This window comes from Cyprinodon variegatus, unplaced genomic scaffold, assembly GCF_000732505.1.
Source record: "Cyprinodon variegatus isolate N-32 unplaced genomic scaffold, C_variegatus-1.0 Scaffold273, whole genome shotgun sequence".
Classification (NCBI taxonomy): Eukaryota; Metazoa; Chordata; class Actinopteri; order Cyprinodontiformes; family Cyprinodontidae; genus Cyprinodon; species Cyprinodon variegatus.
In genome coordinates, this window is record NW_015150726.1 from 474,630 (window position 1) to 502,434 (window position 27,805).

The 27,805-nt window shown below is 38.2% G+C and overlaps 1 protein-coding gene across 2 annotated transcripts; it reads right to left on the reverse strand.

Annotated features, from left to right (window-relative positions):
• Nucleotides 1–27,805, reverse strand: tango2 (transport and golgi organization 2 homolog). Of its 2 annotated transcripts, none has more exons than XM_015382996.1 (9): nucleotides 27,626–27,805; nucleotides 26,721–26,843; nucleotides 15,782–15,870; nucleotides 13,282–13,401; nucleotides 10,641–10,758; nucleotides 5,242–5,309; nucleotides 4,865–5,018; nucleotides 3,082–3,186; nucleotides 1–931 (listed from the first exon to the last, which is right to left on the reverse strand). In XM_015382996.1, exons 2-9 carry the CDS (start codon nucleotides 26,774–26,776, stop codon nucleotides 811–813), a joined length of 831 nt encoding a protein of 276 aa, XP_015238482.1. In that variant the 5' UTR covers nucleotides 26,777–26,843; nucleotides 27,626–27,805; the 3' UTR covers nucleotides 1–810. The 2 variants fall into 2 exon arrangements, with proteins under 2 accessions (XP_015238482.1, XP_015238483.1); XM_015382997.1 differs by having other exon boundaries at nucleotides 5–931; nucleotides 4,865–5,015; nucleotides 27,626–27,804.

A 27,805-nucleotide genomic window follows, 5' to 3' on the forward strand; every position in this document is an offset into this window, starting at 1 on the left:
GTTTCAAAGATTTCCCAAAAACAGTGGAGATCAACTCTGATGGGTTCGGTTTGAGTGGAATTATCCCTGTTGCTTTCATAGCCTGTAAAACACTTTTTATGCTGAAGAAAAACTAAAATAGGTCCTTTGATGCGAGATACCAACTTCTTAAAAATCACATTTTATCATTTGGAATTTAGAAATGACTCCACAATTAGTGAAACTAATTTGAACGAAAACATTTTCAACCATTCGGTAGCTTGAGTGTTTGGATGAAGCGTTTAACTTGTCAAATAGTTGGAAATTCACCCATAAACAACAGACAATGGCAAACGATTATCACCTGAAACAACTTGCATTCAAAATCTTTTGTTTTTGGATTCCCTAAGATGGCTTGAATACGCTAATGTAATCTAATCTAATGTAATAAATCCATCAATAAACAACACTTTTAACATTTAGTCCTAAAACTGAAAGAATTGTTGTTTTATTTAAGGTTAGAAAATCTGACTCCAAACAGATTCAATGTTTTCATGAAGATTTTATGATAACCAGAAAACAGCAGGTTAGACATTCCCGCATCCAAACAAGTGTGTTCTGTGACATGTAGATAAAACAATTTTATTCATAAAAATGTTATTGTCCTTTGGCATTTTCTCTCTAGATTATTACAGCTGTTTTTAAAGAAGCATTTTAAATTAAATTGATGACAGGTAGTTCATGTTTGCAGCTACAGGCCAGTCTTTCTGGGAAGAGCAGCTGCAGTCGATTGGCCGACGGAGGAAAAGCTGTTGCAGAAAAGGCACAGAGTTGGTCTCCTCTAACTCGTCTTCATGCCTGGAGGTTGAACCGAAAGGAATTGGTGCTCCATTTGCTTGTGTCAAAGTCGATCATTGTGCGCTCTGTGAAGGTGACGTTCCCCTCTGCATCTATCAGGATTATTGTGTTGGTCCTGGAAAAGAAGAAGAAAGACAAATTACGTCACCCAATAATGATCAGGCAGGGATCACACCGTACAGAAATAGTTTATTATAAAAACACAACTAAATTTATTTCTATATGTTTTCATGTCAGGAGCACAAAGTTACGGAAGAGAATTAGGGCCACTGGGAAAAAAAAAAAGTTAACTGATTTTTAAATTTTATTTCAGTTTATTATGGGAAAAAAATTAAGAATTCTGACTTTAATCTCAGAATTCTGACTTTTTTCTCAGAATTCTGGCTGAATTTTAACAATAAAAAAAGTCAGAATTCTGACTTTTTTCTCCAAATTCTGACTTTTTTCCCAGAACTCTGACTTTTTTCCTCAGAATTCTGACTTTTTTCTCCAAATTCTGACTTTTTTCCCAGAACTCTGACTTTTTTCCTCAGAATTCTGACTTTAATTTTAGAATTCTGACTGTTTTCTCAGAATTCTGACTTTATAGATAGGATGAGTCTTGAACTGAATTAACCTGTGTCAAGAGCCACAGATGCACCGACTGATGTAACTGGGAGAGAATACCGCAATTTATTATATTTTTCAAAATAAAAAAAAAATAAATAATTTTTTTTTATTTTATTTTTTTTCTTCTGTGCGGCCCGGTACCAAATGACCTGGTGGTTGGGGGCCGCTGCTATACACTACTGTTTATGCTCTAAAAACATTCTAAATGACTTCGTTTCGAGTAAATTCTGGACGCTACCCTCTTGGAATACATTGGACGTGCAGTATGGAGGAATATTGACACGTTTTTTGTGGACTTTTATGGACCTTTCTGCCTCGGGCACCATAGACCTCCATTATTTGAATGTCAGCAGACAGCAAGAAGCCTCCCAGATCTCCAGATGCATTTGAGATATCAAAAAAGTACTCCAGAGTGTTGTACAGCATGGGGGTGAGTAGAAAATGAAGGCTAATCATGTTTTGGGTGTACTATTCCTTTAAAGCAGGGTTGGATCATAAAGCATTATGCTAAACTTTATTGGGTGCTATGTTCCTTTTTTACATTGTTTATCCCCATGCAAACCTTTATAAAACAGCTTGATTTAGGGTTAACAAACTCAAGGAACTGCATTATTTATTTATTGTCATAGATTTTTAGATTTAATGTCAAATCATCACTAAAATAATCCTAACAAGCAATGGTTCTATGAACCGTCTGTGTGCTTACTGAGTTGCTCCAGTTCTTATGAAATATTGTCTTTAGAACAACTTCTGCAATTGAAGCAAATTGAAAATTGAATCTTGCAATGTTCTTTAAAAAAATAATAAAAACACACTTTAAAAAAACGAATAATTTACCTTCCACTCACATTTATACATCACTTTTTTTCTGTCACTGAATTCCGAGGTGTATGAACACTCTGGCTTCTGACCTAAAACCACTTTTTCAATCCTTTTTGCTTTGTGTGAAGAAATTTCAAATAAAAACTGTATTAAAATGTTTTTAAATTATATATATTTTTTCAATTTTAAATTTTTTAATGTTGATTAGTAACGGCAGCTGAGAGTGGCCTAGTGGGTAGGGCATAGAGCTTGGAATCAAGAAGTTTTGAGTTCAAGCCCCACTCCCAAAGACTGCCACTCTGGGAGCAAAACCCTTAACCCCGCACTGCTCCCCGGGCGCTAAAGAATGGCAGCCCACTGCTACACCAAGTGGATGGGTTAAGATGCAGAGAGTTCATTTCGTTGTTCTGTGCCTGTGACAGTGTAATGACAATAAAAAAGCTGAAAAACAGAACGTGGAATATTATAATGTGAGAAAGAACCCTCTAGTACCTGTTGATCTGAAATATAAATATACACCTTTGCCTGTTTAAAAGAAAGTAACAGGATTTCTGAAGTTTTTAATCAAGAGTTATAAGCAACATCAAGGAAAATTACAGCATATGGGGAAGAAATGCTGACTAGAAATTAATAGATCAGTCAGTTTTGTAATGTTCCTGAACTGAATGCATGGACCGCAAAACATCCCCTAAAAATGGGTTATAGTCTGGACACTCCTGCTCCAGAGACTCACTGCAGGGAACAAGAGATCCTGCAGTCAGTCCCATCATAGCAGGGTTGGAAAAAAAGTAGGAGGAAAAATAGAGAGATTTGTCAAAGGGAGGAGACACTGACCTTGTGCCATAATGAGGAGAGCGGACACATACGGCCGACAGAGCCTGGATCATGGACTGGCTGTAACCGTCACCCTGCTTCTCTTGAATTGGATCAGGTGTGTTTCTATGAAGCAAAATGACCAAACAGAAAAAAAACTCTAAGTGAAGGATTATTTTTTTTTTTACCTTCACTTGATAATTGTTCTACATACTACAAAAAAGACAAACAAAAAAACGTAATGCTTCAAACGTTTGACAATTAAAGGAAAAGTCCGGTCATATTCAGAATTCAAACTTCTGAAAGTATTTATTACATATTGTTCAATAAATGATAAGTGTTTTTAATTAAGAGTAATTTTCATTTGAATGTGCTTTACTGGAGGCATCCATGTTTGTCAAAGAATACTACTGCCAACTACCGGTTTGTGATGTCACAGTGCGGTATTGATGCTGTGTCTGGTGTTTGTCATAACGCGCTATTATCCAAGTCATCTTGAAAACATTCTTCTTTGAAATGTTGGCTACATATTACATGTGTTTTCTCTGGCGTTCCATGGCAAATCCTCCCTCTTCAAGTTGGCAATCCAACAACGAATCCGTCCATGGAGCATCAGGAATCGGAAAGATGAAATAAGAATTTTTTTTTTTACTTTTACCCGATGTATTACAACATCCAACTGCCATGCACGTGGGCATTGTCAGTTTAACTATAGCTCTCGTCAGAGGTGTCAAGAAACAAAGTACAAATACTTTGTTACTGTACTTAAGTACACTTTTTAGGTATCTATACTTTACTCCATTACTTATTTTTCTTTCTACTTCTTACTTTTACTCATTATATTTTCACACAAGTATCTTTTCTTTCTATTCCTTACATTTTTAAAACAAACCTTACTTGTTACTCTTGGCTTCGGTTTAATGTTTATAAGTATTTATTTCACCTCATGTGCGCCATCCAATGCAGATCATTGGCGCCATCCACATCTAGTGAAAACTAGTGTAATTGGATGAGTCATATAATGCAAACACTCATTGGTTAGCTAAAGGAAATCGTCAGAAGCAAACAGGTGTTCTTTAAACTGCTAATGTGAATTGTCTATGCCATGCTAGAATGTCGGATTCAGAAAAAGATAATCGGAGACCAACAAGACCTCCATCATCATTGGCCCTATCTCAAAGAATTTTTCAAAATAGTTGAAAAATTGAGCTTTCAGTTCATATAGTGGCATCTGGCTGTTTTTGTTAAAGGTTACTTTATACTTTAAGTAGTTTTTGGAGCACATACTTTTTCACTTTTACTTGAGTAAAGAGGTCAAGTTGATACTTCAACTTTTACCAGAGTGTTTTTAAACTGCCGTATCTATACTTCTACTTAAGTAACAAATATGTGTACTTTTGACAACACCGTCTTTCGCACTTTTTAATGGTGAAGTCCTCTGGAAATCTTAAATAATTGTTGTTGATTGCAGATGTGTTTAGTAGTTTGCGAAGCGGGGAGAATGGCGCTAGGCTTACCACACCGTGACATCACTGCCGGAAGATGTCAGGAGTGAGGTGTTACTTTATTTGGGCAAAAATGGCCGCTCCCAGACTCGGTGAATCCGATGAAAATTTGTTTTATTTTTTTACTGATCACAGCTAAATTCATTAAATCACCGCAAACATATTAGTGTTAGGTACAGATAATGATCCTTTGATCATTCCCTGCTGACTGGACTTTTCCTTTAACAAAAACAACACAACGTTTTAAACTTTTTTCAGTGTTTTTCATGCTGTGCGTTTGTTGTGTGTTGGTCACCCACAGCTCCTCATTATTAAGCACGTTGAGCAGCTCTTGGACGAGACCGTCGCAGGACAGGGACTGGTCGCTGACGATGCTGGTGAAGTGCTGCTTGCCTTTCAGCAGCTTCTTCCACGGGGTATCCAAGAGCGAATTACTTAAGCCATAGATCCCTGCTAAGGAGAAACAAGCACAACACAAAAAAAATCCACACTGTGTCAACCAATAGTCCTCTGGTGTCCTTTTGTCATGTGCTCCAACAAATAACCCAAAGTGAGAGCGACACCAACAGAAATGTCAAGGCAAACATGAACGGGCCAGAGGCCAGGAGCAGAGGTGGATTGGAAATGAATGGTTTCTACAGCAACCGTAATAAAAAAAAACAAAAAAAACGCAGACCTGGATTCAGACGGATGGGTTCAGAGCTGCCTTTGTTGCCATAGTAACACACCATGTCTTGTTTGGCTCTAGATGGGACACAGTATAACAGAAAATTAGACAAGTAGACGTATCAACGTCTAGGTGGAGGTAATGCAGTAGGTGTCTGCTGAAAGCACGGCGATGATAAAACCAACATGATGTTGCACTACAAGTTAGAAAACTGGAATCAATACGCTTGTATGACAAAGAAGAAGTAGAGGATAAGAGTACGGTAGGATTATAAATGTTGGGGGTGAACTAATGGCAGGTTTCAAAGAGGCACAACAGCATTTAGCCACAGTGGAGCATCTTTTGGACTGGTTTGTCGTAGTGAATGAATTCATTTAGAAAAATCTTCCCTACATCAAGGGCACCTGTCACAGATTTAGTACAGCAGGGAGAATCATAATTTATGACCAGATCCCTTTGAACTAGAAGGCCGGAGAACTTTTTGATGTGGTTTCATGGCAGCCGTAGCTGTGGCATCAGTCAGTCAGTCTGAAACACGGTGCAACACTGCTTCAACATCTAATGCCAGCACTGTTCCATGAGTGTGTGTGTACATTTGATTCACAGGCCATTTTAGTTGATGGTTATATCAATAATTGTTAATAACAATAATCCGATTAATTGTTTCAGCCCTGGGTTGCTCAGTGGAGCAGTAGGTAGCACTGTTACCTTGCAGCAAGAAGGTTATTGGTTCCATTCTTTCTGCATGGAGGTGCATATTCTCTCTGAGCATACGTGGGTTCTCTCCGGGTACTCCGGCTTCCTCCCACAGCTTAAAAACATGACTGTTAGGTTAATTATATTCTCTGAACTCTCCTTAGATGCAAATGTGTGAGTGTGTATGTTTGTCTCTGTGTTGCCTTCCGACAGACTAGCGACCTGTCCAGGGTGTACCCCGCCTCTCGCCCATTGACAGCTGGAGACAGGCACCAGCACCCCTTGTGACCTGAGCAGGGATAAAGCGTGATGGAAAATGGATGGATGGGTGTTTTAGCCCAAGATGTAGGGCTGCAACTAACGATTTTGATTAGATTAATCGATTTTGCAAACTTAATCTGTCAAAATCTATTTCGATGAAATGATTATTGGATAGCCAAAGGTTCCTTAAAGAAGATTTGTGATGAATAAACCAGGTGAAAAATTTTTTTTTCCACTTAAGGCGTTCTGGATGGAGCATTTTGATGGATGGAAACTTTTTTTTTTTCTTAAATACAAAATGTTTGATTATTTGTTTTACAATTTTTATATATAATTACTGCTCTGAGCGGGTTGACCTGTCAGCTAACGGCATGTTTTAAAGTCTCTTTACTCCAGTTAATGATTAATTGATAACTAAATTAGTTAATGATTATTTTAATAATTGATTAATCTGCTCAGAACTGCTGGATTTCATTAGATGCATTCATCAGAGTGGTGGTGCAGCTCTAGCCACTCAGATGACAGTTCTGGTCACGAGTAGCCATTTCTTGCTGAGATGAACAATTAAAAAAAACTGCATAGAAACAGTCTGCTCACAGAAATCTACAGGCGATTACTTTAATTCATCAACAGGAACAAATGGTTTTCATGTACAACTTGACATATAACAGGTGCAACAACTCCTGTTACTTTTTAACCTAAAAAAAAGTTTGATAGAAAACCTGCAAAACTATAAAAAACAGAATTTGAAAAAGAAAAAAAATGACCAGCATCCAGCCATGAGCTTCAATATCAGCAAAAGCACATTGCACCGAGGTAAATACAGCAGCATAGCCTGACAAAAGCGAATCGAACACTTCTGAGGGGAGCATGTTCTAAAGGCAGAGAAATGTGTCAGAGAAGAAAACAGCAGACAGACAGAGCAAATCTCATAGCCGCCAACTGACATTACAAAATCCTTCTGACAACAGCAATCTCCCGTCCTTAATATTGTTTCTTGTACCCAGAGCCGGCTAAACATCATAAATAAACAACACTGTCTGTGTTCCTATGGTGACGGTGAACACAGCAGCGGTAGACGGGGGTCGACACGAGCGATAGCACACACTGATACGACCAGGCATCGGCATTAGCCATGCAATAAACCTGAAGGGACATAAAAGAAAAAAAAACTACTTAAAATCAACAGCAAACATGCAAAAAGGAGGAGATTGTAGCTTTGTTCTCTGCATTTTGACCTGAACTAAAGACCCTCATGTCTGTGCTGTGAGTCAAATTGACAGAGGAGGAAGCAGCTGAAGGATTTATGGAGAGAGAGGCCATTTCTGCTATGTATAAGTGGCTGGAATATCGAGGGCCTCATCAGCAGGGCTTTGGGTTGATTTGAGCAGAGATGAGGGAGCAGCAGGGGATCAGGGCTACTGGGCGCAGAGAGACAGCGAAGAGGGACGAGTGAGAAAAAAAAAGTCCCTTTTTCTGAGACCTCAGGCAGCGAGGTAATCGGTATTCTGGCCTGGAGCTGCTCTAATGAAGAGCCCTCTATGTTGAGGCTGTAGAGCAATTTGCCAATCGCCAGCTGTGGTGCAGTTGCCTGGAGAGGCGTGGACGGGCTTTCGGCACAGACAATGATGGTCAGGCTTTTAGGCAAGGTCAAAAAGCTCTCTGAAGAATCATCGACTACATCTACAAATACAGACGAGCTGTAAAAGCCGGGGTGTTGGTATTATAATGCCGAGGGTCGGGGAATCTAGACCGGTTGATGAGTAAATTGATGGCTACAGAACATTGACCCTGAACATAGAGCCACAGCAATTAGATTAAATGTTATTCTTAGTTAGACTGACACGATTGAAGTCCAGCCAGACAAAAAAAAAAAAAAAAAAACAACTTAAAATATGTTACTAAACTTTAAAAATATAAACAAAGATGTTCTCCATCCAATCTGACTTTCTCTCTACACGTCTGACCAAGAGGCTTACAGCAAGTACTGCAGTTAGAGTCCAATAGATGCAAATCTTCAGGGTTTTTTTCTATAAAAATAAAAAAGTTCCTTCCTAGTTACAGCTAATCCATGTTTGCATATAACATAAAATGCTAACAACAGATAGAAGACTTCTGCAAAGCTCCACATTTACTTGGTCCACTGCTATAATTCACAGATTCTTCTCATTTTTGGTTTCTAAAGCCATCAGATGTCGTTCTCAGGACCTTTTAATGCACCATAAAACCACGAGGTCACATCTCTATGAAATGTGATGCTTGCCTGTCGCATTTCTGCAAAGCTTCATCGCTTCTGCTGGTGTCATGTGGTGCTTCATCAATATGAATACGGAATCATACAGTGGATAAAAAATCTTTTTGAGAAAAGTTGAGTAGATAGATTACTGCCCAACATTGAGTTTCCTGCATGAAACAATGACTTCAAAGACCTTTAAGTTTTTATTGTATGATCTTTTAAATTCTCTTCTTTGAAATCAAAGTGAATTTAATGTGTTAATTTTGTTTCATTTAAAAAATCTAAAAGAGAATTTAGAAATATGCAGCGATCAACGAATAGTTTCTATGAAGAGGCAGTGCTTTGTGCTTTCAAAAAGGAATTTTCAATGCTATAAAGCTCTTTAAAAGAAGAAAAGGATCCTAAAACAATCATTGAAGAGCTTCCTCTAACATTCATAGAGTTCATCCAATCCAATACTCTGGAATGCGTTTTATTTGCAGCACAAAGATGTTTCTATTTCAGCTGAAGCAAGTTTCTGCCAGCAAGTAAAATAAATGCTTTTAGGCAATAAGGTTCAGCTAATCTCTAACATTAAAAGTCTAAACCAGCCGCTCTCAACCTGGAAGAAGATAAAGGGAATTATTTCTCAGCACCTAAACAGCGGAGGAAAATATAATTTTTACTCTGCAGCAATTATCAGTTAAAATGGAAATAAAAATAGAAAGTTATCAGTCAGAAAAAATGGTGAACAATATGGAGGATTAAAATATTGAAGACTGCCATTAGAATATTTATGGTTTTAGCTTCTTGAATGTTGCCACGGATATAATCCAACATGGATAGAAATTCTGATTTAAAGTGATTTTAAGCGGAAATTCAAACTTTATGCAAACAATAAATAGATATCTTTCCATATTAGGTAGAAAGCCTTTAAACCAAAATGCCCAGAAAGTTCCATTTCAAAAGAACTCAAACTGTTGCTGCATTTTAAATCAAGCAGATCCAGAAAAATACTAAGAAATCCTGTAAATGCTAATATAACGTAGAGGCATTGTCTTTCCATGTGACGCCTTATTGATTAGGGGAATAAACATCCTTCTCCAGCGCTGCAGGGCTCTGCAGCAGGAAAGACATAATTCGCTAATGTTGGTGCTTATTTAAAAGATGAAGGCTTTCCTTCTCTTTCTGCAGGAAAAGCAGCTGTCAGGGTCAGAACAGATTTTTTTTTTTTTTTTACATAAAAGGACAGGAAAACAAGCGGGAGCAGCTAAACCTAAGGATAAGCAGCAGTTCTTTGTTTTTCTTTTCTAAATGTTCTCAGTACGAGTAATTTCTGCACAGGTTCTATTACATAAGGTGTAAGGAAAATTAGCATCCGTCCACAGATCCGCTGGGTGGAACTGGAGATGTGTTCATGAAAGAATTAAAATGAAATGAATTAACAAGCTGCAAAAAACAACTCTATCAGTTCATATCCAGCTAGAGGCCATGTTAGCAGGAAGCACACCTCCTGACACCAAACTCCTCACTGAATCCTCCCTCTCTTTCCTTTCTTACCCTTCAGGAAGCTATTGTGGTGCATTTGAACCCAGCGCCCAGCCTTTCCCTGGCAGGTAGTGATACTCAGCTGACTACAGGGACTTCCTGCTGTGCTAGCTTAGCGTTCACTGAACAAACTTTTAATTATTTGAATTTACATAATAAAACTGAGAACAATAAATGTAACTCAAGCCTCAATTTGAACAAAAAGACACATCAACAAATCAAAAGATTGCCTTATCTCAAGGTCTGCCTGCTGAACGCACTAATGGATCAAATGCATGAATGAATCGGGTCAAAAGGATCAGTCATTATTGATAGAAGAAAAAAAAGCAGTCCTAATATTTTTATGACCATAGAGATATATTCCATCCTATGACAATTAGAGAGCGCTGAATACATCAACAGGCCTATATTTTTGGTTGATACTAGATTTGTTTTCGGTATCAATATGGTATGATACCTGCATCCAATTCAAAGCACATGCGTTTGCCAACCTTTGTTAATTTTTCATTAAATGTATCATTCATTTTTTTTTTTTACTCAACTGTGACTTATTTAGCATTTTGTAATCATTTTTGTCAAGAATCATCCCCAAAACATCTGCAGCACATGTCTGGGGTTGGTTAGACTGATGTCAAAACAATCTGTAATGGTTGATCTCTAGAGGAGAGGAAGGAAACGTTTCCCTCACTTGAACTCAGCTGTAATGAGGTTGAAGCCGTTGTACATGTGGCCTTCTGCAGACACCTTCTTCAGGTAGGAGTAGCTGTCCACATCCTTATCCATAAGGTAGTTAGATACGAGAAACCCTGAAAAGTAAAAGCAAAGGAAATAATCATTTCATTCCAGACTACCACAGCCAATAAATGACAATATATATATATATATTTTTTTTTTCTTTTTTTTTTCAATTTCCTTTATTTAACCAGGTAAACCCTGTTGAGATCTGGATCTCATTTTCAAGGGGGACCTGTGCAGAGATCTGCAAATGCATTCAGTAATGATGTCCAGCTAGGTATGAGAAAAATCTCAGCTCTAGGTCTCTATAGTTGGTTTACATTGTTATTTAATTTCAGCCATAGACTTAATAAAAAAAAAATCATCAGTGAAAAAACTGTATTACACTGCCAAAAAATTTACTTAATAGATAAGTTAGATACATTTTTGTAGTGTGCAGGCCATGCTCATTTCAATTGATAATCTGAAAGGTTTAATGATAAAATTCCCTGTGAAAGACTGAGGATTTGGGATTTATTTGAGGGCATACATACATGTGGAAGCATAGAGGAAGAATTTAATGATTGGAAAAGACTATGGCCTAAAATAATAGTTCTTAAACCTGCTCCTCAAGTCCTCCTGCACTGCAAGCTTTAGATTTCTCTCTGTTGCAGCTCACCTGATTCAAATGGTTCTATGACCGCCTCTGCAGCCATCAAGTGTTTCAGAAATCTGTTAATAGAACTGTTATACAAGTCAGGGTAGTGGTAGTGAGGGGAAACCTGAAACATACTGGGGAGTGATACATAAGGACCAGGATTAAGGGACCACAGGGATAAAAGACACCAATGAAATGACGTAACGTTCATCAGACCAGTGCCAGCCTTTTCATAAACATCTGTAGATCTATGTGACAATAAATCCGCTGACTGCTGGAAATTATTTCTTGTACTTTTGCACAACTGACACCATTCTGGAAAGATCAGCTGTGCTGCTGCCATCAACACCTTTGTTTGTAGATGTTGGAGATCGGCCTGTTTTCCAGTGTAGTCCTGTTTGTTGTGTTGTTGACTAGTGGTAGCTGGCTTGTAGCTCGTCTGACTGGCTGCCTGTTTCTAGGGCCGGGCCGCCTTTTACAGTTGCTTTTTGTATCTCTGCTTCTGTCTCCTTGAACCCCAGTCGGCCTCAGCAGATGGCCGCTCACACTGAGCCTGGTTCTGCTGGAGGTTTCTTCCTGTTAAAAGGGAGTTTTTCCTCTCCACTGTTGCTACAAGCATGCTTAGTGTGAGGGATTGCTGAAGAGTCAATGAGTCGATGCAATCAACTGGTTTTCCTCAGATAGAAAAATTTAAATCAATTTGACTGTATGATTTGGTGGACTGTAAAGTGCCTTGAGATGATGTGTGTTGTGAACTGGCGCCATGTAAATAAACTGAATTAAACTGAAATAGAATTGAACTATTTAAAGTCATTCCTTCATGTATATAAAAAGCTTTCACATTTTTTGGATTAATATGGCGCTTTTGATGGTTTTTAAAAGAAAAAGCAGTGAAAATGAAGAAAGGAACACCGAAGAAAATCGAAATAAGTCATTTTTTCTTATAATAAGTGCATTTGTTCAGGAATTGAGGAGGTAAGGTAGACACTTTTCCAATGGAATAAAGAAATTTACATTTAAAATAAGATTTTATATGTCAAGTGTATTATCAGCTAATCATCTTATTTCAAAAGTAAAAATACTGATTCCATCGGCAAATCATCTTATTTACCTACTCAAATGAAGGGTTAATACACTTAATTTAAGAAACGTTGACTTATTTCTAGATTGTTTTTGCAGTAAAGGAAAGCTTTTTCACTTTCTAATCATAATAATTTGAAAAAAATAATTTTTGAATGGTAATGTATACATTCTACTGTATATATTATCATTTCTTTCACTGTAAATAACTGAAACAGTACTTTAATTGCAACTCCCCAACAGTCTGAGAAACAGCACCTGAAATACTGGTCATTCAATTTTGATATTTAATATTTCTGGAGTAAGCATGCTAACATTTGCTTAGCGCATCACATAACTGCTCGACAATAAAAAATAACCAATAGCAAGGAGGCTCACAGAAGCCTTACAATCTTTGCATTTAATCTGGTAGATATTTTACCTCCTAAAGTGATGCATGTTTCAACTGATGCAGAAGTAGCTTTCTTAGCCGGTATAACCTGATCCGGCAGATGCAGAAACTAATGATGGGACATTATACCGACTGCTGTAAGCTAAGGAATATTAAACCTACCTGAACATCACTGGTGTGTAACCTAAACATGGTCACACAATAGGGACATAAAACTGACTAAATGTTTTGTTTAATACCACATGCTAGTGAGCTCCAAACATATACGCATCAGTATTTTATTCTAGCATTAGAGAGGAAGTTGGCATAAGCTAAAGTTCAATCTCAAATGGATCGGATTGGTTTCAGGGCCCAAAGAATTCCTGTTGGGACATCTGATGATGTCCATAGAGCCTCTAAATGACACATGCTGGTTAACAGGAGCTTTGCGGCACAGCAGTTGATATGTACTCAGTAGATGTAATGATTCTGCTAAGGCAGGCTAACCTCTTCCTTGTGCATTAGGGTTCGGATGTCCTTCCATGTAGTTTGTGATGGCCGCCAGCTTTCCCCATTTGCTGATTCCCAGCCACGATCCTCCTTCTTTCCCATACTCTTGGTCCAGACCTGGTGGGAGGGATTAGTAGAATATTTAATCTGCAGTCTCCTAATGAGGATTTTATAATAATTTTATTTCACATACTGTCCATCATTAAGATCTGATCAACACGGAAAAATTAATTGATTAATTTTCAGACAGCAAAAGGTTAATTAAAGAAGATTTTTTTTGCTAAATTAAACCAGGTGAAACGTAAATCTTTTTATGTCTAAGTTCTGGATAGAGCATATCGACAGACGAAAAATAATTTTTTCTTAAATGCTACATGTTTTTATATCTTGTTTTACATTTTATTTATAATTGCTGCTCTAAATGGGTAACACTGTCAGCTTAAGACACGTTTTAGAGTCTCTACACTCCAGTTAACTATAAATCAATTACTAAATTCATTTACAATTATTTCAATAATTGATTAATCAAGATTAATCCAATTAATTGTTTCAGCCCGAATATAAACCTATGAAAAAAGTTGGTAATGTAATTGGTCAGAAACCTGCAATTTGTGCATCCCTGCTTTAGTAGACACTTTTTTATTAAAACCAAATCATACATTTTTGGTTTCATTTTAATAAAATTAAAAACAACAATTTAAACAAGTGAAGCTTGTTTAGCTTTAAACAAAGTTTGAAAATCATCTTAATTTGGCCTTAAATACTGTATGTTTTTATGTGTAGTACAGACCAATTAATAAAAACTAGACAAGTAATAACACAAGTATATTGAGGAAATTTGTACCCTTGAATGAAACACAGTCAGCCCACCAATCAATTAGCTTCTATCTTTCTGGATTCCTCTTCTCCACTTTGTCCTATTAAAGGTGAGTCTGTCTGCAGCCTTCCTGTTGATCAATTAAGACAGCTCCTCTCCACTGAGAGCTAAATGGTCCCAGTCCTCTGGGGGGTAAATAGCTGCACAGATCCCCCTGGGAGCTATTACTTATTTCCCTTCATGGTCTGTCTCCTCCTGGGTGTCTCCCCCACCCTTGCGCCAACCCTACAGATAAGGCAGGGCCATTTATTCCTGTCACATCGCATAAAAACAGGCATCAATTACGGAGCCGCTGGTGGAGTCCTGACCCCTCTATCAAAGCGGCGAGAGGAGATTGATGAACAACGAGGTTATGTCTGTGTTTCCTTCTTATGCAGGAGGAAAAAAGAAATAAAATACAATAATAAAAAAAAGAATCTGAAAATGATTGATTTTCTCTATTTGTCTGAAAAGTGCACCAGGGACCTGTAAATTGAATACAGTTTAAGTTAATGTGGGTGGCAATTGGAAGAAAACTACAGAGAAAAGTTAAGGACAAACTCTGCCTTGATTATTGGAAGCCAATTAGTAAGGAATGTAAAGGTGGTCAGTGATAAAAGGCTACAACATGGCGATCAAAATCCTGCAAGATTCAGCTGTACTGCACCGACTGGACTGCACCGACTTTAATGCACTGACTGGACTGCACCGACTGCACTGCACCGACTGTAATGCACCGACTGCACTGGAGCAACTGCAATGCACCAACTGCACTGGAGCAACTGCACTGGCGCACCTGTAATGCACCGACTACACTGGAGCAACTGCAATGCACTTACTGCACTGGAGCAACTGCAATGCACTTACTGCACTGGAGCAACTGCAATGCACTTACTGCACTGGAGCAACTGCAATGCACCGACTGCACTGCACCAACGGTAATGCACCGACTGCACTGGAACAACTGTAATGCACCGACTGCACTGCACTGACTTTAATGCACCGACTGGACTGCAGCGACTGTAATGCACCGACTGCACTGGAGCAACTGTAATGCACCGACTGCACTGGAGCACCTGTAATGCACCGACTGCACTGGAGCAACGGTAATGCACCGATGGTAATGCACCGACTGCACTGGAACAACTGTAATGCACCGACTGCACTGGAGCACCTGTAATGCACCCACTGCACTGCACCGACTGCACTGCACCGACTGTACTGAACCGATTGTACTGCACCAACGGTAATGCACCGACTGCACTGCAACAACTGTAATGCACCGACTGCACTTAACCGACTGCACTGCACCGAATGTACTGCACCGACTGGACAGCAGCGACTGCAATGCAGCGACTGGACAGCAGCGACTGTAATGCACCGACTGTAATGCACCGACTGCACTGGAGCAACTGCAATGCACCGACTGCACTGCACCAACGGTAATGCACCGATGGTAATGCACCGACTGCACTGCAACAACTGTAATGCACCGACTGCACTGAACCGACTGCACTGCACTGAATGTACTGCACCGACTGGACAGCAGCGACTGCAATGCACCGACTGGACTGCAGCGACTGTAATGCACCGACTGTAATGCACCGACTGTAATGCACCGACTGGACTGCACCGACTTACCGCTGAGGATTTCATTGTTGGTCCCCCAGAAGTCTGCAGCTTTGGACGGTCTGTTGTAAAACTCATCTCTGTTTGCAGCCAAAATCAGCCTGAGGAGAGGAATAGAGAAGCCAGGGGAGTTATTTTAACAGATTTGGTCAAACTTAATTAAGTTTATATATCAAGTCAAACTAAAATTTTCCATATTTCCATAATTAAATTTTATCATCATATGAAAATTAATCTAATTTAGTTGAAAACCAAAAGAAACTGTTGATTTCCTTAAAATTCTGTCACATGTATGAGAAAATGTATCTCATTCTGCCGTTGACCTGTGTTAGCTGTAGCTTTCTGGATTGGATTAATCAAAGACATTAGCAGTTGAATAATTTAATCCCTTAACAAACAGCGGGCTCTTTAGTGTGTGTTTAGAAACCGCCACATGAGCTTTGCACCGCCTCACCACGCTGACCACTGGCTTTGGAAGGCATCCCATTCCTCGACCAGCATCTGTCACAAGTCAGCCATTATGATTGTGTTGGTCACTGTCGCACAGAGAGCACGCCTGAGGCGACCCCCGCAAAGTTTAATGGGGTTAGAGGGAAAAGTTCAGTCTCTAAGGGGGAGATATGAGATTGCAACTGGTTGCAAAATATCACATCATGACATGTTTTCCTTTCACCCAGATTGCCTGCAAAAATAAAGCACACATCCCCTCTTTCTTAGCCCATTATCTATTTAGAAACAATTTTGACTGAACTTGAGGTGAAATAAACACATTTTCAAGATTCATTGTTAAGACAAAGGAATTATTAATTAAACTTCAGTTTTCTAATTTGTTGGGCTAAATTTATATGTCAAACACGTATTAGACACAGAGATATGATTGTAACAGAGAAACATCACATTTAGATAGGAAAGGGATCTAAAATGTATGCCAAAATGAATGTTTCTATTGATTATTTAAAGATCTTGTGGAGTAAATAACCACTACTGACGAGTCCTTTTATTCTCTGTTGGACTTTACAAACACACCATGACTGCAGCACAGATATAAATGGATGAATGGTGATGTGAACAGTCTGAACGGACATGTGAACGGGTTTGCAATAAATCTTTTGAATGGGATTGGCAGAGTGTGCAAGCAGGTTAAGCACAGCGCTGAACTTTGACCTTTGTTATCATTCAGACACACACAGTGAGTAATGAGGCCATTATGTTTATGTCAGAAACGATTGACTATGCAGCTCCAGCCTTTACGCACTACTAGCATGCCCCCCACAGTGGATGTACTTTAACCAGCATTACTGTTAAATCTGCATAAAAGCTTTTTAAGAGAAATATGAGAATATTGCAGAATAAATCAGACTGCCACTCTTTGTCCCTGAGCAAAAGACCCTTAAACGCCACACCGCTCCCCGGGTGCCGCACAGTGGCAGCCCACAGCTCCCCACAGGGATGGGTTAAATGTAGAGGGTTAATTTCGTTGTTCTGCACTTGTGACAGTGTAATGACAATAAAAGTTGGAAAATAAATAAATATATAAAAAGAAATAAATAAATCCCATGTTCAGAAATTATTGTTTTAAGTGAAAATCACAGGTAAAGTGATTCGCTTTACAATTAAGACTTAGACTTCCATAGAGAGTTAGGCTTAGGCAACTTTTATTGTTGTTTTGTATACACAGAGTGTCTGAAAAGCTGTACTAAATTTGGTTTTGTAAACAGTAAGTGAACATTTCCATTCCATAAAGTGCAGCAGTGATCAAATGTAAACAGTGTGGAGATTTTTTCATGTATTCATGTATTCTTCATTCAAATACATGTAACTAAAGCAATTAAGTTAGAGCTTTTAGTCAATTCTAACAGGTAATCCCATCTATTTTCTAATTTAATTTTCTTGGGGAATAAATGCACAACATCCTCCCCTGTAAATTTAATTACATTTTTGGGTAAAATATGCATTGTCAGACTTCATAAGTGTAGTTATCAAACTGCATTAAATATGCCCTAAAATGCGCCTCATTTCATCAGTATTAATCGGCTGTTTATTCCGCTCTCAGACGCAATTTCCCCTCCGCTATTGAGCAGCATTAATCTGTCTGTTAAAGTTTCAGTCTCGGTCTGTTGAGGTAAGCAGGGAGAAAGTAGAGCCCTGATTGGATGACGCTCCAAATTATGTCACTTCCAGTGAGGCTAAACCTTTTAGGGCATCTATGGAGCAGGATCATTGAGTCCAGCGACAAACAGATGTTACCACACCATGGTATTTATTCAATGAGTTTCTAAAATAGCAAACATCCAAGAGCCTTTACCACAAAAAAAGAATACCTGTTTTTTTTTTTACTTTTTCTTTTTTCTGTACTGATGTGATTTTCTATTTTCAGAGCTGTTAAACATATTCATTTTTATTACTAAAGTAGAAGTAGAAATCCTATTGTTTTAACTTCAGTTTTTTTACTCATGTAAAAATACCATTTTTATAACTACTTAAAGTATAAAACTAAAAATAATGCAGGAAAATGTTAATGAAGATGCTTTACTGCACTAGCCTTTGACAGGAACATTTTTCTACAATTCTGGAAGATAATTTCCTTAAGACTTAATTTTCTTAATTTTATAACTAATGGTAACAGTTTCAAATCTAAATTTGCATCATCAGGAAAATATAATTTTTGGTATGTGGTGAAAAACAATTTGGTGCGACAGTGGTGTAGGATGTAGGAGTTTTCCCTGAAATGGAAGGATTTACGGTTCAGGCCCTAATTGTCTGAATAAAACAAATTATTTTGATGTTTTTTTTTATTTTTTTTCTTAACCAACAGGCAAAAACGAACATGAGCTTAAATGAAACAAAACTAATGACTTTATTTTGAAAATGTAAGGAGTAGAAAGTAGAGATAGCTGCAAAAGAAAAAAAAAATCCAAGGAGTAGAAGTAAAAAGTTGTCCCAAAAAATGACTCCAATAAAGTATAGATAGACAGAATTGCTACATAAATAAGGTAAAGAAGTATTTGTACTTTGTAACTTGACACCTCTGTCTATTTTTGATTGGCTAAGAATAGGCAATCTATCACTCTAAGCAGTGATAGATTTAAAGGTTGCTCTCTGTTTGCTGACATGTTCACCTGCAAACACTCAGGATGAGTCCAAGTCAATGAAAAAAATCTGAATAGCACAGGATTCACTTTTTAAAGCACTTCTCTCACGCCTGTATGCAAAAAAAGGAGATACGTGTTTTAAAAAAAACATTTTAGTGGCCGGTACAGTCATGAAACTTGAGCATATCGGCTTAAATTACAGCATAGCTGGTAAACATTTGGGGAAAACCTGAATCTTTCTTTAATCAATATTGATAACACAGCCCTATTAACCACCAACAACTGGTAAGGAGTGTAACAGCCTTATTGAGGGTTGTAGATTTGTATATATGTAAATTGGTATTTGTATTGTTGTAAACTTTTAACTTGTATTCAAACCTAATAGGCTTTTATTCCCGCAGATGAAACATCTGATGTCATATCTATGTTTGTACGAGCTGGGAAAAAAAAGGAACAAATACAAACCTTAAATCCATTGCTACTTATTGACTTACATTTAAAAAATTCAAATATTCTGTGCATATATCTTTATAGATGGTCATCTTACTCCATATTTCAAAAACTAAACACCAGCTGAATGTTATGCCTGAGCTAACCTGAGGTCCGCTGATAAATCCTAAAGGATAGTAGCTGAAAAAAAAGACCAAACTATGGTAATAGGGGTTCATCAAAGGCTAATGACAGCCTCTCGCAACCACACCATGTGAGCCACCACTGCTACTGGAAACAAAGCAAACACTAATGAAGCTACATAGGGTAGAGCATCTGCTCCTGGTTCCTAAGGGGTAGATCCCATGGAAGCATCTCTATTCACAGTGTCAGGCAGCCAGCTGTATCCGGTTGCAGCGCGATGGGAAACAGAGGAGGATCAAAACAAAGCTGGAATTCAGCTAACGTTTATTCTTTTCTGTTCAGCAAACAGAGGTTTTGTGAGACATCCCTCGCAGTTTTTACAAGAGGAGAGCCACTCTGGTGAACTTATTTATACTGCAGATGCATTGAGTTTTCCTGATAGCCCAGAATTTATTTTCTTTACTTTAAACTCAGAAAGGCATTATTACAAATGAGTCATCTGAGCACACTGAACATAGCCCTGGAGATCTGGATGCATTTCAAAACGAAGAACTGGGAGGTGCTAGTAGGGTGAAGGATTAGCAAAAGCTTTCTGTTTACCGAAAATATCTTTGGAAGATATTTATTCAAAAATCCAATTCAATTCAGTTTATTTCTATAGCGCCAATTCACAACACATGTCATCTCAAGGAACTTTCCAGTTCACCAGATCATACAGTCAAATTGATTCAAAGTTTTCTATCTGAGGAAAACCAGTTGATTGCATCGACTCATTGACTCAAAGGCAGAAGTCCTCGCCTATTCAGCCAGGCCAACAATTCCCTATAACGACCCCGGTTTCAGAAACTTATGGGGCATTTCATGCAAACAAAAGAAGCCAAACGATCCCCATTGCCAAGGGGTGGACCCCTTCGTCCATTTCAATTTGCATAATCTTCAACAACATGTCTCTGTTTATTGGAAATCAGAAGTGTTTCAACTTTTTTTTAAAACTCTGTAATATAATAGGTTTCAGTTTTTTATATCTTATAAATATGATTAATAAAGTATAAGAAATCATGTTTCAGTTAATCCAGTCAGCATTTAATACAGATCATGCAATACATCCTCATAATATAATGATGCAATATATTTTTCCATCCACCCATTTTCTGACACGCTTAATCCCAAGTGGGGTCGCGAGGGGTACCGGTGCCTATCTCCAGCAGTCTACGGGTGAGAGGCGGGGTACACCCTGGACAGGTCGCCAGTCCATCGCAGGGCAACACAGAGACAAACAGGACAAACAACGATTCACACACACACTCACACCTAAGGGGACTTTATAGAGGCCAAATAACCTAACAGTCATGCTTTTGGACTGTGGGAGGAAGCCGGAGTACCCAGAGAGAACCTACGCCTGCTCAGGGAGCACATGCAAACTCCATGCAGAAAGACCCCGGGCCGGGAATTGAACCCAGAACCTTCTTGTGCTACCCACTGCCTCACTAAGCAGCCCCATAATATATTTTTAATTCAGCACATTGGAAAAAAACTAAACAATTTAGCTCTTTGTGTTATTGAAAGATCAGCTTGAAACCAGGGAAAAATTTTTCTATTTAGAAAAAACAGCCACTTATTTGAGTATTTGATCAAATAAGTAAGATGAACCAACTTCAGATTAACTCATTAATCGATGACTCGCATCCCTATCAGACTGTCTATCAGTATTGTAGTACTTTTAAATGCAGTTTGTCTAAAAAGCAGCCAAGGATGGAAAAGGTTCAAACATAGAGAGTTACTATGATGAAACCCTAATACATATTTATTGAGAAAAAAGAAATATAGTTGAAAAAAGACAACCCAATAAAGGACCACAGATTACAGAATCTACCAGGGTAGGACTGATTCTTTCTAACTTGCAGGCAGTGAAAGAATATTTAATGTTTCTTGCTTTTAGGGTAGTTTTTGTTGAATAAATAACAAAGGTTTGATGTAGAGTTTGCTCGTTCATCAGGCCGATTTCCATAAACTGGAAACAATTGAAGTATTTGTGCCTAAAACCACCAAACTGAAAACCATCCTAATTATATCATCAGTTCAAAATGCGCCTCAAAAGAAAGGAGAGCTGTTTAAACAGGGCTATTACAAAAGCTATATAAGAGGAAGCTACTGTTTTCTTTTTTCTGGCTGGTTTAACACTTATTTATTTTTTCCTTGGATTCGGAACATGCAGCATAACTCTACTGTGTCGGGGAGAAAGTCACGATCACCTCCGAGAGCTGCTTGGCTGTTTGGGGAATAAGTTTTGTGGAGAAAACTTGCCAAATCAGGGGGAAAACAATACAGGGCAGAAATGGGATTTCCAGATAAAGAAATAACAGCGTGTGGGTAATAACTGAGTCATTTAAGCTGATTATGAAACCATTTAACTCCTGCAGAAACATTTTTACTCATGTTGTACTGTGAGGGTTTAATAGTTGAAACTAATAAACCTGCAAATTAGTTTTTAAAAATGCTGATTATTCTTTATTTTTCTGCAATCTGCAAAGACAAAAAGTCCTTCCTGCAAATAATCTCCTATATATAGACTAAACATAAATATGTGAGGACATGCATTTCACCTTTCCCCAGGTCCCAGCTAGTAGTCACAGCACACCTCTGCCGTCCTTTCCTCAGGCAGGGACGGGGGGGGGGGACTTTATCCAGGCAGAGCGTTCACCACCTCCCTCTGAGGGGAATACGCTAAACAAGGTCTCCGTACTGCACCATAGCCCACACCGACTGCTTGTAGCCCTCCTACTGAAAGGAGCCACTTATTTTACTTTCTTTAGTTGGGCTATATTATATTTTAATAATTAGAATTTCATAATTATCTCATCTGAAACTTTAATTGAAAACACATGATCAAATCCCAAACAAATAAAAGCCAAGAATATACATTGTACTCCTAAAAGAGTTTGCTCCTCGTTCTTCTCTAAATCCAAACCGTTTCATTTTGGGTCGACCCAATCTGTGCTGCTATGAATAGCTGCAAATCCCTCTAGTTTTGTGTGTTTAGAGAACTTTCTTGTGACTTTCTCCTAGAAAAAGGACTTGTGAGGTCAGACACTGATGTTGGACAGGAAGTCCTGGCTTACACCTCTAATTCATCTTAGACTTTAGACTAAGGCAGACTTCATTGTCATGTAAACACAGAGTCTATAAAAAAGAAAATTAGTTCAGTACAGCTCTCAAAACATTTCCGTTTATAAAGTGCAGCAGTGATCAAATGTAAACATAAGACTGTTATATGATTTACAGGTTCCAAATTCAGCGCTTTTTCTTTTTTAACCCCATTTCATACAGCATTCAGCAGTCAGTGGGGAGGAAACTGTTCTGGAATCTGCAGGACCTGCATCGGATGCTTCCGGGTCTCTTCCCAGAAGGCAGCAGGGAGAACTTAAAGCAACTCTATCCACTACCTGCTTGGTAAAACCCTCATCAATCATGGTTTCTTTGGAGTATTAATAGGGTTTATACAGCAATAGGTAACTCCAATTTAATGCTTTTTAATGCTCTTAACAAGTACCCATGACTCTCATATATACATGGCAAATTCCTTCTTCCTCATTACCGTCGACAGGCTGCAATTCCTCGATTTCCAGCCACTTTTGTTGAAATTAGCATTTTCCCCTATTTCTAGCTTTTTCTCCATCTCGAGCTTCTTTTTCGAACATACGGCTTTACGATCAACAGGAAGCAGTTCCGCGCAAATATATCACGATATATCTGACGAAATTGTTTTTAGAAACTTTTTTTTATATAAAGCATTTTAAATGCCACAATAATCACATTTAATGAGTTTTAACGCCAATTCGGGCCTTCATTTAAAAAAATTATTATTTAATGACTAAATGATTTTTAATGACCCGCGGAAACCCGGATTAAGTAACCAGTAAAGGCATAACTTGACTATTTTCCACAGGTGATGCCCTCGCATGGTACCAATCTGGATTCACCGAGCACATGACTGCATAACCGGGTGCTGGGAAGAATAGGAGTGAAGAAAACACCTGGAATTGATCTGTTACTAGATAATGTTTCAGGAATGGATTGAATTTAGTTTCATGCAATACCTTTTCAGAAAATGGAAATATGAAGAAAATGCATGCCATTTAAACATTGAAAAACTTCTTTAAAGAAAAGACTTTGAAAGCAGCTTTGCTGTTTCCTCTGATTTTATTTTTCTCATTATATTTTTATTTATTTTTTAAGAAAAGTTTTTTTTATACGGATGTTATAGTTTCAGATTTCCTTTTTTTTAAGAACGAGTTTTATTGATCAGAATCTTTTGAAATTGTGTTTTAGAGATCACATTCTCTTCTTTAAGCCAAACATAAATGCTCTCTCTTGACACGGACATCGACCAAATAAAAGGATCTTTTTTTTTTTTTAGAGGAAAGCCCGGGCCCAGATGTGAGGAGAATGTGATTTGGAAAAAAGCAATTTGAAAAGAATGTATTTTGAAAAAACAACAACAACAAAAAAAAAAACATTTGAATAAATAAAATTGAAGCTACTTCATTTTGAACAAAAGTAAAAAAAAAGACAAATTTGAGAAAAAAAAAATATAAAAAACATAAAATCTAAAGTTTCACTCCAATTCTTTTACATGCTTTTACAAGTGTAGTTCTAAGGCATCTTTGCTGCTCCGGCTGCGCGGTGGAAAAGTGGGCCTGATGCGCGTTGGGCGGAGCTAACCTATCCTTTCTTTGCCTGTAACAATGGCAGCTATATTTGCTGTGATCAGTGGGTAAAAAGTAGTTTGAATCTATTTTGAAGTGAGAAAGTCCACCTTCAAAATGGAATCAATAATTCCATTGATAATGGAAATATCAATATCAGTATCAGCCCAGATTTTCATTACGTTGCATCTCTACATACAATGCTTCTGGCATTGTATGTACTGTAGAGATGCAGGCAACTAAAATCTCTTCCAGGCTGTATTTTAAATGCCTCCTTTAATCATGAATGAATAAAGACAAAAAAAAACACCAACTGATAAATAAAATAAAGTGCCTTAACTTCAGAATTAGGTCAATGCTGGATCAGCCCAGACTACAGTATACGACCAATTACTGTTCGGATTACCAAGCTATCAGGTCATTTGCTGTTTTTTTTTTGCCTGCCTTCAGGGATTGTGCTGATTCTCACTCTGGAACCTTCTGCTTGTTTTGTGTCACAATGCCTGTTGGCTCCATCTCTGTTGAGTCTCACCCCTGGCACAGATATACTGCTGGCAGCAACTTCCTTTCTCATTATTTCTGGAAGGAACAGCGTCCTCCAGCAAGTCGGCTTCTATTTACCTTTTCCTGTTTAAGCAGCCGTGCTCCAGCTATTGTGTTTCTGACAGACTCAACAGAGAGGCTAGGAAAAAAATGGGATTAAAATATCTCTTATCTTAAAAAAAGAAAACCATTTTTAAGGAAGATATATTTCCTGTCTTTGCCCACCATCCAGACATCTTTTCTCCAACCAAGAGCAAGCTAGCTGAGGCATTACTTTCAATTCTTTCCATCTTTTTCTACTTTCTTGTCCTGGAGTTGTACTGCTGGCCTGTTTGCCAAGGTTAAGCTATCCCAGCAGTGATGTCTGATCTCTGTGTTACGTTCTGCTTAAAGAAAAACAGCAGATAGATGCTGATAAATCTAAAGAGAGTAACACTAATCCCTTAATGGTGTTCAAATTCAGATGTCCTTCCTAAACTTTTTACATTTCTGACTATGTCCAGAAACCCGTAGAGTTATAACAAACAGAATATGAATGCAGTTTCTTCATCTGCTGTTCTGTACAAATGTGTCTATCTATGTCTCCTTCTCTGTTGTATCTAGGTTGCAACTTTAAAGTCGTAGGGAAGCGGCCTTTCCAACTGTTGCATTTTCGAATTCTCCCGAGTGGTGCACGACTTTACACAAGTTAATAATGTGATTGAATGTGATTGGTTGTTTATCAAGGGGGCGGGATTGTTGTGGCAGAATGTTTGCAAGAAAGTTTTGTTGTGGCCGGATTGTCGGAAGCATCTTGCTAACCAGTTAGCAACTTAGTGCTAGTAGGTTCCCAATGGGAAATTCCATTGGGACCAAGTACCTCTAAATTGGTGACTTAGAAACAACACGGTCAAGGAACGCTATGGACAGCGGAAACATACAAGAGGAGGAGAGTTTTTTTGTTGGAGGTCATGGATGAGTCTCCTCCGTCATCAGTTTTATTTAGAGGAGGAAAGTGGGAATGGAGTTGATGTGGAAGAGGACGCCAGGGCGGCAGAAGCTTGGTTTGGTGTAGAAGGCTGAAAGCCGTACATGTTTGAGCCCTTGCCTCACAACACTGCCAGTTCTGTTAGCTCTACGCCTGCCGAAGACACAGAGGTCCATCCCTGCGAACACTGGGACGGAACTCAATGGTAAACTGAATAATTCTTATTTCAACTGTTGCATATATTACCTGCAATATATGAATCAAGAAAACATTTGATTGATTGGCTGAATTTAGGTGTTCAGGCTGACGTATAACTAACTGGCCTGCATAAAACCCACAGATTCTAAGACAGAATTAATTTTTTTTTTTATATAAATTTGCTAAATTTTGGGACAATATCGTCTGATAAAGAGTACTTTTCTATACATGTTTAAGCCAGAATGATTTGACAATTAAATACGGTTTCCCTACGACTTTAAAAATGAGAATGATGATTTCTGACGCATCACCCTCGACTGTAATTCTGCTGATTTCCCCTGAAATCTATAATGTCTACTGTCTGCTTCATTCTGGCCATTCTCAGATCCAAAATGCTTTTCCATCTCCAGAAAGACCAGGGAGGATATTTTAGAGCTTAAATCGACTTCATGTGGGGAAAAAAAAAATGGTAACCGGTTGGATTTCCTATTTTGAAAAGTTACAGGACTAAACTTCCTGCCAGGATCAGTAGAAGCTCCTCCCAATAAATAAATGATATACTATTGGAATATTATTACACAATAACAAATATAAACAAACCCTTCAGTTACTCAGCTTCTATAGCTTGCTGGCTGATATATCCTGCATTGATCAGACAGCTGCGCCAAAGCGCATTAAGACATGAAGCCTTACTTTGAAGCATCTTAAAAGCGTATTAATAGTTAAACATGATTTGTGGGCACATAATGAATTGGTTTAGTCATTCCAGGGTAACTAAGAAGGAGGCCCAGCCTCCTCTGGTTAACAGCACATTTCTATTCGGCCATTTTTACATTAAACCATTGGGGATTTTATTTTACTTCCTGCCTTACCTGTAGGCATTTTTGGATGCAGGCCGAGGATCAAACTTCAGGAAGATTATACACATGGATATTGTGAGACTTGACGACAGACGTATCAATCAATCCACATCTGTCTTGGGTTAAAGGGTATATCTGGGGTAAAAAAGAAGAGGATAAATAAGTTGTCAAAAAAAAAACACAATGTTAACAGGGTGTTGTTCTCAATAAAGGAAAGTGAATTAAAGAGGTGAGATAAACATGTTGGGAGTATTCTTGTCATTTTAAAATGAGGGATCAAAATGTGGTCTGTAGGATATTTAATGCTTTAGATATTCCTTAAATACCCATATCTGCTTTTACAGCTTTAGCTCTGACCTGTTTGTGTTGATTGATGGTCTTAAGGATGCTAAATGCTCTCTGATGTAGTTTAACAACCCTCCTTATGCTGAGATATAGAGATCTAAGGCAGGTCCACTCAGTTTATTTAAGGGTATCTGAGAAAAGGGGCTAATGGACAAATGAAATTAAACTTTTTTAGCTTTTTTTTGCTTGTTTTAAAGATACTTGTTACTTTCCAAGCCCTAAAAACATACACTTTGTGTTTTTTTTTTAAAGCTAAAAATGAGTTAAAGTAATAAATAATTAAGCAAGGCACTGTAGTTGCCTAGCTAAAAGGATTGATGCTTCATTATGTATAAACTTTATTGTTCAGGATATATAAAGAAGGTCGAACTTAGTTACTCTAGTGGATTTAATATGCCTGAGTTAGCCCTTTAGAATTAACTAGCATAATGTCGCCATTAGGCGGTAATAAAAGGCTGCTTTCAACATAACTTGCTAGATATAACCAGGTTTAGTCGCCGTTTAATAACTAGCTAACGTTAGCTTGATAACAAGCTAAAGGGAGACACACCCAGAGGAGTTCAGCTGCCTACCTGACCACCCTGGCACTAAAGGACAGATCCAGGTTATTTCTTCTACAAGCTGTTTTCCGATCGTCTTAAGCACCAACTGCTGCTAAGAGCTACCATTCAGGATCCATGCACATTCCTTGTTGACATCTAAAAGGAGGCGCTTCCAAACAGTCGCCTCGATTTGTTTTTTTCGGTGGAGTC

What these genes read in the sequence shown, in the direction of transcription:
- tango2 (XM_015382996.1), bottom strand. Translation starts at nt 26,776, where the DNA reads ATGTGTATAATCTTCCTGAAGTTTGATCCTCGGCCTGCATCCAAAAAT. An exon ending in ACCCATCCGTCTGAATCCAG is followed by an intron (nt 5,019 to 5,241) that starts GTCTGCGTTTTT and finishes GTTTCTCCTTAG; the next exon opens with CAGGGATCTATGGCTTAAGT. An exon ending in GTGCTTAATAATGAGGAGCT is followed by an intron (nt 3,187 to 4,864) that starts GTGGGTGACCAA and finishes TTTGCTTCATAG; the next exon opens with AAACACACCTGATCCAATTC.